Here is a 13,077-nt window from a genome sequence, read left to right on the forward strand (position 1 = left end):
TTTACAGACCTGCAAAGGTCTTAAACATGAGGGTTGCTCACAAATTTACTTTTTCATCTCTATTGTAGCTGTACAAGGCAGTCACTAAAGAAAGTCACTATTTGTATTCATAAGCCATAAATATATCCTAATACAACCTACATTAAAGTACTGCTGGTAAAAAAGCTGTCCACGCTATATCAAAATTGTACTGTATCTCAAAAATATCTTCAGGGTTATACAGTCTCTCCTATCATGTATCTCAAGGCTTAATTTAAGTAGAAATTTGCAAGAATAGAACACACATAAAAACCCAAATAATTTGATAATTGTGAATTTATTGGAGCAATTGTGAATTTATTGGAGCTAACTTCTTAAAATAGTTTATCCAAAAATCTTCAGTATTGTACTATTGACATGTAAATCTCCATGCAATACAGAAAATTCAATTCTTACTTAAAATGACAAAAGATCCTGGGATTGTACTAGAGTACAGATAGGAACTTCCAAGACTTCAAATTTTTCCACATGGAGAAAGAGTTTAAACTGTCTTCTCTATTAATTTACTGTATCTTTGTTTAATTAAATGTTTATCTGAAATGGTGCAGCCCAGCCACAGTTGACTACCTCAAGACAATGCAGAAAGCACAGAAAGCTGACACGTGTGAATCCTTACAGAAGATGCATTTTAAAATGTAACAATAAGACATAGGTGCCTTTGGAGAGCAGTAATTTAATTTTAACTTCAGAAAGACTGTTCTGTGTTGCCAGTTTTTTTGCAACTAGTATCACATAAATAAGATCTATAATAGGGCTGTTCAGTACTTTAGATCAGCAGTCTCCAACCTTTCTGGTACCAGGGACTGGTTTCATGGAAGACAATTTTTCCATAGAGGGGGAATGGTTTCATGTGCAACCTAGATCCCACACCTGTGGAGACAAAGCTTTGCTCACTTATCCACCACTTGTGCAGTCTGTTTCCTAACAGGCTGGGGGTTGGGAATCTGTTTTAGATTACTAGGAGTAAAGTTGTTTTAGTGTGCATTTAGGTCTGCATGTAGCTCCAGACCAAGTGTGTCTTTTCTCAACATCATGCTACCATTATGGAGGACAGCCATGCAATCGTAGGAAGACATGGCTGCTTTAACAAGTTTCCAACAGAACACCCTCAGGCATCCTGAAACATGTTTTTCCCTTGGTATGTGAAATGCTGTACATCCCTAACTTTTCCAAACTACTGAACAAGTTCATAGAGCATTTTGTCTTGTTAAAGCAATACTTCATTCTCATGTTTAGTCTTAAAACAGGTAATATATTTATATTCTTTGTATAATTGCTTGGGAAAAAATAGTAAACTCATTTAAAACAGACAAAAGTTTTAAATACAAATGTTTCAGATAAGGCTGATATGAGGGACAATTGTGTTGTTGTGCAGGTAGGGTAAGGAACTTTAGACATGCAAATTACACCATCTGATCACAAACATTTCATCCACTGTTATGTGAACAACATATAGAACTTATTCTCCAAAGATTAAAAAAGCTCAAGAAAAAAACAGATTTTTTGCCAAAAATAATCCTTGAATCTTTTGCCAACATAATACATTATTTTAAATATTCAGTAAAGAACTATTATGATCTTTCTTAATATTTCAATCTCACTATTGAGAATATATTAACATTATAAAAAATTAAAAGGAAATTAAATATTTCTTCTTTACTTTGCACCTCTCTTTCTGATTATCTGGAAGGAAACAATGCAGCTCACTGCAGATATCTGTTACCAGCACATATTCTTCTAATGCATTCCGTACGTTTTGATATTACATGGTTGTTATATCCCCAGTGATGTAATTTGCATTATACTGAAAAAGGCCACAGATCCATATGTTGCTTGATCCTTAAGTTAAGGAATATCTATGGAGTTTGCAGGCATTTCATATTTATTTACAGTGATAGATTCATATTCATTATCTTTTAAATATTGTGAAAAATATAATAACATCTACATGTACACATCCAATGAAAAGTCTTCAAATGAGGCTGCATTTTGCTTCTTCTTTTAAAGGTAAAACTTTAAAATTCAGCAGAAACAGAAGAAATCATTGGTACTGCCTATAGTCCCCAAAAGGAGAGGCCTGTAACTGAGATGGGTCATCAGAAAACTGAGGACCTGTAATTAAAAAAAATAACAATCATTTAACATTCTGCAGTGTATTGCTGCACTGAATTTCATTAGGGTCAAGGGAGAAAATGGGAATTCTTAGGGTATGATTGTTCCATGCTAATGTGCAATTGGGAAGGCAATCACAGTTCAGAAATTACTCTAATGTGTTAGAACTAGAATTGACAACTGTATGACACCACTATTACACAATGTTTTGATGCCTGTTATGTGAAAGTATTAAAAATTTGCAAATACTTTTAAGTAGCTGCAAATTTTTTATTTGAATGCTTTCTATTTATTGCTGTGAAAATTACTGCCACAATATTTAATGGAACTTTTTAAAAAAGTAAAATTGTTTCTCAGTAAGAGAATTAAATATCAGGTTTTACAGCATATTAAACTAAGCAATTATCTTACCATTTGGAAATTGCACAGATGCAAATCTTGTTAACATGATACCTGCTCCTTCAATTAAAGCTAGAAGAATTCCTCCCATAGCTGCAGACCCAACCATTGCAATTGGTCCATCTAATAAATTTAAAAAACAAAAACAAAAAAACCAAGATTTAGAATAATTTTTAAAAATCATCCTATAATAATACACCAGATTACATTTTATGCTGGAAATATCAACCATATAGTAGTAATAATAACTTATTAAATTTATTAAGTGTCCAGCTCCTAGCGTTGGACAGTTTACAGTTGCTAAACATTTAAAAACAAAAGAACAGTACACAACACAAAAACAGCATGAGACAAAAGAATAAAGATAGCAGTAAAATAAACCCAGAGGGGACTAAAAAGGAAGAAAAGAGTCATTCTCTCCAAAAACTTGGTGAAAATGGGAATGTCAAGCTAAAACACTGAAAATACAGTGTAGATTCTTTATAGCAGGAATATACATCCTGCAGCCTAAAGGTCACATATATCACTCCAAAACTTTAGGTGCAACCCCCTCTCCATCCTTTCAAGAAATTCTAATGCAGAAAATTAAGAATCATAAAATATGTGCTGATAAATGATCATTTTTCATTTTAATTATTGTCAGAAATTTTAAAAAAATGTTCATTCTCAATTTGTCGTAGGCAGTATCTCTACAATGGTCCTTACTTCTTGAAGCTAAAATGGCCCCTGTTAAAGCACCACTGGTAATAGAATTCCAAGGATCTTCTTTTCCTCTTGCTTTCACCAGGCTACAGTCGATCATGGAGAAGAGACCACCCCAGATAGCAAAGCTACCTATTTGAATGATAAATAATTCAGAACTTATAACCAAGGTTTTAGTGGTCATTTTTAAATGTGGATTCTAGCAAAAGAAGCTGGAGAAATTTTATTTAAGTTCAAAAAGAAACAGAACCTTTAGTTATGAGGAAACATATCAAATATTCAAGAACTTAACACAAAAAGGAAGTATAATTAATGCCCACCAGAGCTCCTTAGCAATATTCCAAAGGGCAAATACATTTGTTTAAAATCTGCATCCCCTTAATTCCTCAAAGCAGTTCACTTAATACAGTGGTTCTCAACCTTTTGTAAGTCGAGGACTAAACCGGTTGTAAGTCGAGGACTAAACCGGTCGTAAGTCGAGGACTTTCCCTGCCCGGGAGCGCCGTGCATGCGTGGTTCCGCCCCCTGCGCCGGCCGAGGCGTAGCTGGCAAGCGGCAGAGATGGAGCAGGCCGACCACCAGCTGGCCCAGCTCAAGGGAGGTAAGGCACCCGCTGGAAAAGGGGAAAAAAATGGTGGACAGCCTTGCTTGGCGACCCCCGTGAAATGGTCGATCGACCCCAAATGGGGTCGCAACCCATAGGTTGAGAACCGCTGACTTAATAAATAAAAGATAATTTTTTTCTTCTTCTTTCAAGCCATTCTGGACTCCTGGTGATTATACGGACAAGACCATGCAGTTTCTGGAAGTTGTTTGCCACTTTTTTCCCCTAGGGCTGAGAGTAATTGGCTCAAAAACCACTCACGTGGCTTTTGTGCCTATGACATGTTTAGAACTCAGGCCAAGCTAGCTCTCAGTTCATACATTCAATGATAACACTTTACCCTCTTTTGCCCTATTTTAAGATAACTGTTTTGTCCTCACATTGGAATTGAACACATATTTTCTCACAAATGAATATATGAGGATTCTTGTTGAAAGTACTTATCTATGCTTCTAAATAACTTTATTTTAGAGAGAAAAGAAGAAATCTACTCTCTAGCCAGGAAACAAAAGTTTCTCAAAGTATAAATCTTGAAAGATAACTATGAAGTGTTCTTTTCTCTCTGCTTAGGTAGACCGGGTACTTGGAAGAGATGGTCTTCCTTCTCCACCTAGGAAGGAAATGCTCAAGCAAAAAATATATTGACAAATGTAATATGAGTGTTACTTTTTCCTGATTTAAAAGAAAATAGGCTTCTGTTCCCTTCTTTTCATTGTCAAAAGAGCATGGCAGTTAATGGCACAGCTATAGTACCCCCTTCTTCAGTTATATACTACACTAAAGATAAGTAAAAGCCATGTCCCCCAAGAAATGTTATCACTTTTCTTTTTAAAACAGAGAAGGAATTACAACAATAATTACCTCCTAGCTGTGGTGCTCTGCTTTTAATAGCCGTCAAACTACCCCGCAACCGGTAATTTACACCCTGGAAAAAGTAAAAATACACTATTAGAGCAATACCAAAGGTTTTTATTCAATTTACAATCGACAGAGTTTAAGCTATGATCCTGAGATTGATATACTAAGTTAAAATTCTACTCATCACCATCCTATAGTTTAAAGTATCAAGAAAGTACTTTGATTAAATGGCTCGAGGCTACATTAGGTTGGTTCACTGATCATTTATATTCTCATTTATATGAAGTCTGGATCATAAAAGATAAAGCTATAAACTAAACTGCCTAAACTAATTTTTCATGGATTAGAATCCAATTTATCAGGCATAAAGAACAGACCTGTGAGGTGTATATTATGTATACATACAGCTATGGTGGTTGGACTATTGTAGAGTCAGGTGGCTATACAAATGTGATAAATAAACATAAGAAAAGGGGTAATAATGAAAAGAAAAATAAAAGACAGACTTGCTTAGAAATGATCAAACAAATTGTTGTACCTCAGTTCTCCAAATTCTTCACTCTGCTTTATACAGTTATACTCTGCTCTGATGTTTCAATTTTAATTGATCATTCTGATTTTGTATTCCCTATTTTGTAGACAAATATACAGTATGCAGACTTTATTGAAATTAGTAAGTGTACTAAAAACTAACTTTAATAGAAAGATTGAGAACCCAATTAAGCTAATGAGTCAAATATTACACTTCTTCATTTATTTTTTGAGGTAAATTATCCAAAGCTACATATTTGTGCATCAATCTCTATGATTATCAATTTATTTGAAGGGGAAATTAGAGTCAAGTGTTTCAATCAAAAGGTGATTATCAGGTGTGAGTGGGGGAAGTCCTGCCTTACTTAAAGCATATAATGTTGGAAATTCACTATTAAAGTCTGATCTTCAAAAAACAGGTATGTGGAAATGTGTCATGGCTCGAATAAAGGAGATTTCTGAGGACCTCTGACAAACAGTTGTTGATGCTCACCAGTCTGGAAAATGTTACAAAACTATTTCCAAAGACTTTGGACTCTACTAGTCCATTTTCAGGCAGATCATGTATAAAGTGAGGCAATTCAACACCACTGTTACTTCCCCAGGAGTGATTAACCACGATCAGCCCAAAAACAAGGCATGAAATACTCTAGGAAATGTTGACTGACACCATCAAGAGAACACTGTCCATGGCAGCACTGCAAGGAGAAAGCCACCTCTCAAAAAAGAACACTGTTGCCCAATGTTGCCCTTTGCGAAATGTGACAGCCTTATCATGGTTTGGGCCTGCTTTGCTGCCTGACCTAGGATATTGATGAAACTATGAATTGCAAATTTTACTCACAAATCCTGTAAGAAAATGTCAGGGTATCTGTGAAATGAAGTTCAAGAGAAAATAGATCGGGCAGCAAGACAATGTCTCAAAACAGACAAGTCACAAAATCAAAAAATAATTAAAGCAGAAGAAACTTAATATTTTGTAATAGCCAAGTCGAAGTCCTGACCTTAATCCTAGAGAAATGTTGTGGAAGGACCTAAAGCTGGCAGCTTCTGCAAGGAAACCCAACACCCCTAAGTTGAAGCTCTTCTGTAAGGAAGAATGAACAAAAATTCCTCCAAGCCGATGTGCAGGACTGAATCAGTATTATTGGAAACATTTAGTTGCAGTTATTGCTGCCCAAGGGAGTGGGGGCAGCATACCAGTTACTTAAAGCCAGGTTCATCTAGTTTTGCCATACAAATGTGTAGCTTTGGATCATTTTCCTCAATATATAAATGAGGAGGTGCAAGGACTTTGATTCATTTGTTTAATTGGATTCTCATTATCTAGTTTTAGGACATGTGTGGAAAATTGAGATCGTATTTATGGAGACATATTGAAACTACAGAAGAGTTCACAAACTTTTAAGCACTACTGTGTGTATAAGTCCACTGGAGTGATAGTAACATGAGTGTTGAAAGCATCTGGATCAAGAGGACAGGGCAAACTAGCAAAAGTGGTATCTTATGAAGAGTCAGTTACAGACTACCAATCCAGTCAGAAGTAGATGAAGATATTTAAAGCAGGTAATAGAAGCCTCAAAAATCCATTAAGTGGTTATGGTAAGAGATTTTACCTGTTAAAATACTTGTGGACTAATTTTGTCAAAAGAAAAGATGGCTGATAAATCCTAGATTTGCACTGATCATAATGTTATTTTTTACTTGGTAAAAACAGTCAAACAGCTCATGGATTTTAGAAATAACCTGTTTTAATAAATTAAAAGAAATAAGGAAGATACCATAGGAAGGAGACCTTAAAGGCAAAGATGATGATTTTTCAAACAGAAATTAAGGATTTAAATCATAAACAATATCAGTGAGAAGGCAAACTAGATTACTAGAAGACATCTAAAGGAGCCAGTGTGGTTAAACAGGCAGCTCACAAAGAGGCTGATACAAAAGAACGATGCTCAGTCGAAATTGGAACGAAGTGTTAATGATCAAGGAAGTTTACAAAACTTCAGCTTAGAAATATAACAATAAGATCAGGAAGGCAAAAACGGAAAATGAGCTAAGGCTAGCAAGAGAAGCAAAATCTAGCAGGATGGGCTTCCTCAATTCTGTTAATAGCAAGAGGAAGACTAAAGTCTCAGTGGCTTCACTGCTTAACACAAAGGGAGAAATCTTAGCAAATGATCAAGAAGAAGCAGAGGAACTATTTTACCTCTGTCTTTACATCCAAAGGAAATAGTGATCTGAATAGCATAGGTTGGGAATGAACATAGCAAAAGAAGATGCTTATCGGTTAGGACCCTGATGAAATAAACCAGTGATGGCGAACCTTTTAGAGACTGAGTGCCCAAACTGCAACCCAAAACCCACTTATGTATCGTCGAGTGCCAGGTGGGTGTGGCCCATTGGCTGGGTGTGGCCCATTGGCTGGGTGTGGCCAATTGGATGGGCATGGCTGCAGTGGTAACGGCAGACTGGGTGGGACTAAAAAGTTAAATCAATCAATTCCAACTTTGCAAGAACTTTTTTTTCCCTCGAGAAGTTGAAATTGACTGATTGAACCTTTTTTTTTTTTTGCACATGGTGGCAGAGGCCTAAAGTGAAAAGGTTTTATAAAACCCAGCTGAAGGCCTAGGACTGGGGCGACAGCGCGCGTGCCCACAGAGAGGGCTCTGAGTGCCGTCTCTGGCACCCGTGCCATAGGTTCGCCACCACTGAAATAAACTATACAACATGGAATGAACTAGCTGAAGAGCTATTGGGACCTATTTGCCAAGGCACTGACGCTGAGATACTGAAGGGATTGGCACAGAATGATTGATGGATATAATTGGTTGTTTTTGTTTTAATTATATTGTGATTCTTGCTTGCTGCCCAAAGTTTTTTCTGTAGATGAATGGCTATATGAGCTTGTTTGTTTAATAAATAAATAAAAATAAACATACTGTGAATTCTCCATCTCTGGAGGTTTTTAAGAAGAGGCTGAGCAGCCACTCTCATGGATGGGTTGTTTTTCCTGCACAGTGCAAGGAGTTGGATTACATAATAGTTGTAGATCCTTCCACAATTATATGATTTTTATGATTTCAGAGAACAGGCATTTTTAAAAAATGTGCTTCATATTATTTAAATATAACATATATAATTTTATATATTCAAAAATATAAGAAATTATTTGCCCTGAATTCATTATTTCCAAAACTCTGTATTTAAACACTTTAGAAAAAGTAATCAAACCTTGACTCTAGAAATTATTTTAACTCACCACTGGAGAATTTCTGAATCCTTTGATGGCTTGAAAGATGCCTCCACCGATGGCTCCCATTGTGAAAGCACCACCACAATCATCCACTATTCTCCAGGGGCTAAAAATATAGATGTAGATAAATCTTGTAACTAGATCACAGCAAACAATTCCTCAGATACTTCAGCTTCAATGTATTATGTCCATTACCTTGCTAACAAATGCACATCCCAAAAATATCAAAACAAAAACCAACAGACAAATACAGTATATGTTTCAAGTTTATTTTTCATTGTGGACACTCTGCTACAATCTTGAGACTAGGTAACAAAACCTTGCAACCTTGTCAGAAAAAGGAAATCAACACAGAAATCATCTGAAAGGCCTAGAATTGTTGCTTAAAAAAAGAAAATAAGATTTTGTGCTTTATCAAATAACATCTATGGTATAAAAGGACACATGTGGTTTGACTGAACTTCTCTACCACGTGGATATTTGGGCAAACTCCAGGAGACGGTGGAAAATAGGGGAGCCTGGCGAACTATGTCGTTTGAGTCACAAAGAGATGGATGCTACTTAGCGACTGCACAATAATCACCACACTGATAAAAATGATGCACTAAAGCAGGGGTAGTCAACCTTGGCTCTTTTATGACTCGTGGACTTCAACTCCCAGAATTCCTGAGCCAGCACAGCTGGCTCAGGAATTCTGGGAGTTGAAGTCCACGAGTCATAAAAGAGCCAAGGTTGACTACCCCTGCACTAAAGGAACTGCAACTGTTGTAACAGTGCTGAGGGGCGAGCATTGCAACATACCCTGATACAGGTCCACTGATATTTTTGGCTTATCAATGTATGATGACTGGAAACCACATGTCTCCAATTAAATATTCTGGTGTCAGCAAGCAGGCTGTATTATAATTAACAGCAGCGATGGGGATACCCTCTACTGTACATAGGGTGCTGAGTTACGATTTACAAGGCCCCTTGGTTAGCTGCTGGGAATTGATCAAGAGTTCTGCATTATCAGGTTGGTTAGCTGCTGGGAACTGTACAGTAATTCTGCAGCATCTGAAGACCACAGACTCTCCTGCCTCCAACAGAAGATGGAGTAGAAATTGGACTGATGTTTACAGATGATATGTTTGCCAAACCGGCAAGGAGTATCTCAAGGGCAGGTCCAGCCTAACAAAGCCTCGCGCAGCCACTTCATTCCCACCTGCCTTCTCTCGTCGCTTCCCAGTCAAAGGCCGCCGGGTTCCGGCCACCCTAAAAGAAGCGCAGACGACGCTGCCTCTTTTCGGATCCCTTGCCGATCCACTTTCAAAGGAGCCGCGCCGGCTGCAAGACGTCCAGCCCCGAGCATGCCCCGAGTTCCTTGCCCTCTACGAGGAAGGAACTGCTGACTCGACCAATCCACATCCCCAAGGTGACCGGCCGCACGCCGCGGCAGGAGAAAGGGCAACGGCGCGGGTCCCAAGGAGGCCCCATTAAGGACGGAGCCGGCTGCCGCTAGAGAGAAGAAAAAAAAACAGGCAGGGAAGAGGCCGGAGCCAAAGCCACGGCCATTGCTTACCAAGGCTCTCGCGCGTATTCCTCCATCTTCGACCCGGTTTCCGCACAGCCGCGTGACGCTCAGATACAGACAGACGCTTGCCGGCTTGTGAATCGGGCGGCTTTCGGGCCCCGGCGACGCGAGGCGCAGCCATTGGCTGCCAGTCCCGAAGGGGCCGGGTCAACTAACGAGGCCCAGTTCCGGGGCTGAGCTACCCGAGAGGTTGCGGCGCTGCCTCCCCCTTCCGTCCTCCGGTTGCATCAGGGACGCCAGGGCGAAGGAAAATTCTGGAGGAAAATTAAGTTTGATTCCGGTGTGAGATCTTTATGCTATAAAGGTGGGGGGGGGGGCGCTGCCCACTATAGAAGAATGGTCACTTAAAGCAGTGTTTGTCAACCTTGACAATTTTAAGGCATGTGGACTTCAACTCCCAGAATTCCACAGCCAGCATTGCTGGCTGTGGAATTCTGGGAGTTGAAGTCCACATGCCTTAAAATTGTCAAGGTTGACAAACACTGACTTAAAGTCTCAAATTTAGCAGAAATGGCCAAGATTTCCGCTTACGCGAAGGATTATTCACAAGAAAGATATATTTCGGTTTGGAGAAGATGGATAGATTATATTGAGAAGAAATATGGGACCAAAAAGTTCCATTTGGTTTTTGAGTGAATTTTAGAGTATTATTGTTGGTACATAGTTACCCAGTTTATTTATCTTTGTTTTTAATTATTAATATGATATTATTATTATTATTGTGTTTAATCTTAGTATATTTTATGTTAAGAAAGAGTTAAAGGATTTTTACAGATTTGTTATTCTAATAATTGATTAATGTTAGTTAGAATATGATTATCTCATTGTTAACCCTGTGATTAGCTCTGGGAAGTGGGGGGGAGGGGCAGGGAGGGTTTTGGAGAGGGGGGGTAGTTATATTGTAAAATTTTTATAAAACTTTTAATAATTAAAAAAAAGGTGTAGGGGGGAGAATTCACCGAACGTGGAGTTTTCTAGCATCACGGATAGGAAAGCAAAAGAATAACTCGCTGTTAAAATGATCTGCGTTGATCGATTTACGGTAGTATATTCGATTCGATGGATACTTTAAATTTTGACGACGGACATGCTGAGGATAAAACAAAGTGACAAAAAGTCAAGGTCGAGTAGTTTTATATCGGGAGTCTAAATGACGTTTCCCTACCATTTCCGGATTGTGTGGCTTACGTGTGAAGGGATGAAGTGCCTTTTTGCTGTACAGTACTGGATATTTGGGCAAACTCCGGGAGACGGTGGAAAATAGGGGAGCCTGGAGTACTATGGTCCTTTGAGTCACGAAGAGACGGACACTACTCAGCGACTACATAACCTCCACCACACAGATAAAGATGTTGCACTAAAAGCAGGGATAGGCAACCTTGGTTCTTTTATGACTCGTGGACTTCAACTCCCAGAATTCCTGAGTCAGCTATGCTAACTCAGGAATTCTGGGAGTTGAAGTCCACGAGTCATAAAAGAACCAAGATTGCCTACCCTTGCATTAAAGGAACACTGTGGTATGTCTGCACTGTAACAGTGCAGTGTGTCTTAACGAAGAGCTTAAGTTGGAAAAAATCATAAAGCTGCAAATTCTTCCTCCTGCCTCTTTCTGCCCCTTGGCCACCCTTTCCCTCCATATCCCTCTGCTGTCCCTGATCCCTGTCTCTTTGCACGTGTGAATTGGACCAGCCCACAACTACTACATAACCCAAATATGGCCATGTTTCCATTGCCAAGATAGCCTTTTAATCCCATCACGAGAATAATGCAAAACTCTCATTGAAAGTTCATCTAGAAAGCAAGAGGTAAGAAATGTACAGTACAGTAATGACATTTGAAAGCCGGTCTCTATGTTGGAGAAAGGTCCTAGGAGGCATCCAGTGATTGGATCTTTTATGACTGAATAGAACTACCCTTTGCATGCCAAAACAAGGACTGAACAGCGGAGAACCAGGGAAAGAGCTTTCCTCCTGAGCATGGATGTGTCCAAAATTTTCTACTTCTGTCAACGAAGGCTTTATTTTGGAGATCATGCATATCAAATGAATCAAGACTATATCGTAGAACAGGGGAATCAAACTCGCAACATCATGTGATGTGTCACGATGTATCGTGCCTTTTTTTCCATTGCCGGCAATGGGGTGGCCGCGGTTTTGGCATGACACATCTGGCCCACAGGCCGGCAGTTTGACATCCATGTTGTAGAAAGAGAGCCAATGTAGTGTATGATGGCAAAAAAACTAAGAGTAGCATCTCTTCTAGTAGTGTCTCTTATTAACAAATTTCATTTAAGATTTAAATGAAGTGAGGTAGGGAGGAAGGGAAAGTACAGGTAGTCCTCAACTTACAACCACAATTGAGCCCAAAATTTCTGTTGCTAAGTGAGCCATTTGTTAAATGAGTTTTGCTTCATTTTATGACCTTTCTTGCCACAGTTGTTAAGTGAATCACTGCTGTTAAGTTAGTAACATGGTTGTTAAGTGAATCTAGCTTGTCAGAAGGTTGCAAAAGGGGATCACATGACTTCAGGACACTGCAGCCATCATAAATATGAATCAGTTGTCAAGCATCTGAATTTTGATCACATGACCATGGGAATGTTCAACAGTTATAAGTGTGAAAACTGGTCATAACTCACTTTTTTCAGTGCCATTGTAACTTTGAATGGTCACTAAATGAACTGTTGTAAGTCGAGGACCACCTGAGGTTGGTTATGCAGATTGTATATGAGACGGATTGCATCTACCTTATTATTTAACAATTTCCCCGTCCTCACTCCAATTTAAATCTTACATCAATCAAGCTACTTCATGCATCTGATGCAATAAGCTGCAGTTCAAGAAGACCTATGCCATTTAATAAAAAGAAAAGAAAAATTGCTACTAGACTGATGTTTTTGTCAAGAAAAGATACAAACTGTATTACATTTCCTTCTTAGCATTGTGTTGAACAAGCCCAAAATACTGAACCTAAAAGCAAAGTAACAACACATATCAAATATCTATC

The 13,077-nt window shown here is 38.5% G+C and overlaps 1 protein-coding gene across 1 annotated transcript; it reads right to left on the reverse strand.

The window, feature by feature from the left end:
• Window positions 1-297: 297 nt before the first annotated feature.
• TIMM17A (translocase of inner mitochondrial membrane 17A) lies at window positions 298-10,153 on the reverse strand. The gene is made up of 6 exons (XM_015817999.2): window positions 10,060-10,153; window positions 8,505-8,604; window positions 4,718-4,781; window positions 3,256-3,384; window positions 2,563-2,673; window positions 298-2,151 (listed from the first exon to the last, which is right to left on the reverse strand). The coding sequence occupies exons 1-6, from the start codon at window positions 10,083-10,085 to the stop codon at window positions 2,081-2,083; spliced, it is 501 nt and encodes a 166-aa protein (XP_015673485.1). The 5' UTR covers window positions 10,086-10,153; the 3' UTR covers window positions 298-2,080.
• Between the last annotated feature and the right edge of the window lie 2,924 nt (window positions 10,154-13,077).

Source organism: Protobothrops mucrosquamatus, unplaced genomic scaffold, assembly GCF_001527695.2.
Source record: "Protobothrops mucrosquamatus isolate PMUCROS unplaced genomic scaffold, P.Mucros_1.0 scaffold661, whole genome shotgun sequence".
Classification (NCBI taxonomy): Eukaryota; Metazoa; Chordata; class Lepidosauria; order Squamata; family Viperidae; genus Protobothrops; species Protobothrops mucrosquamatus.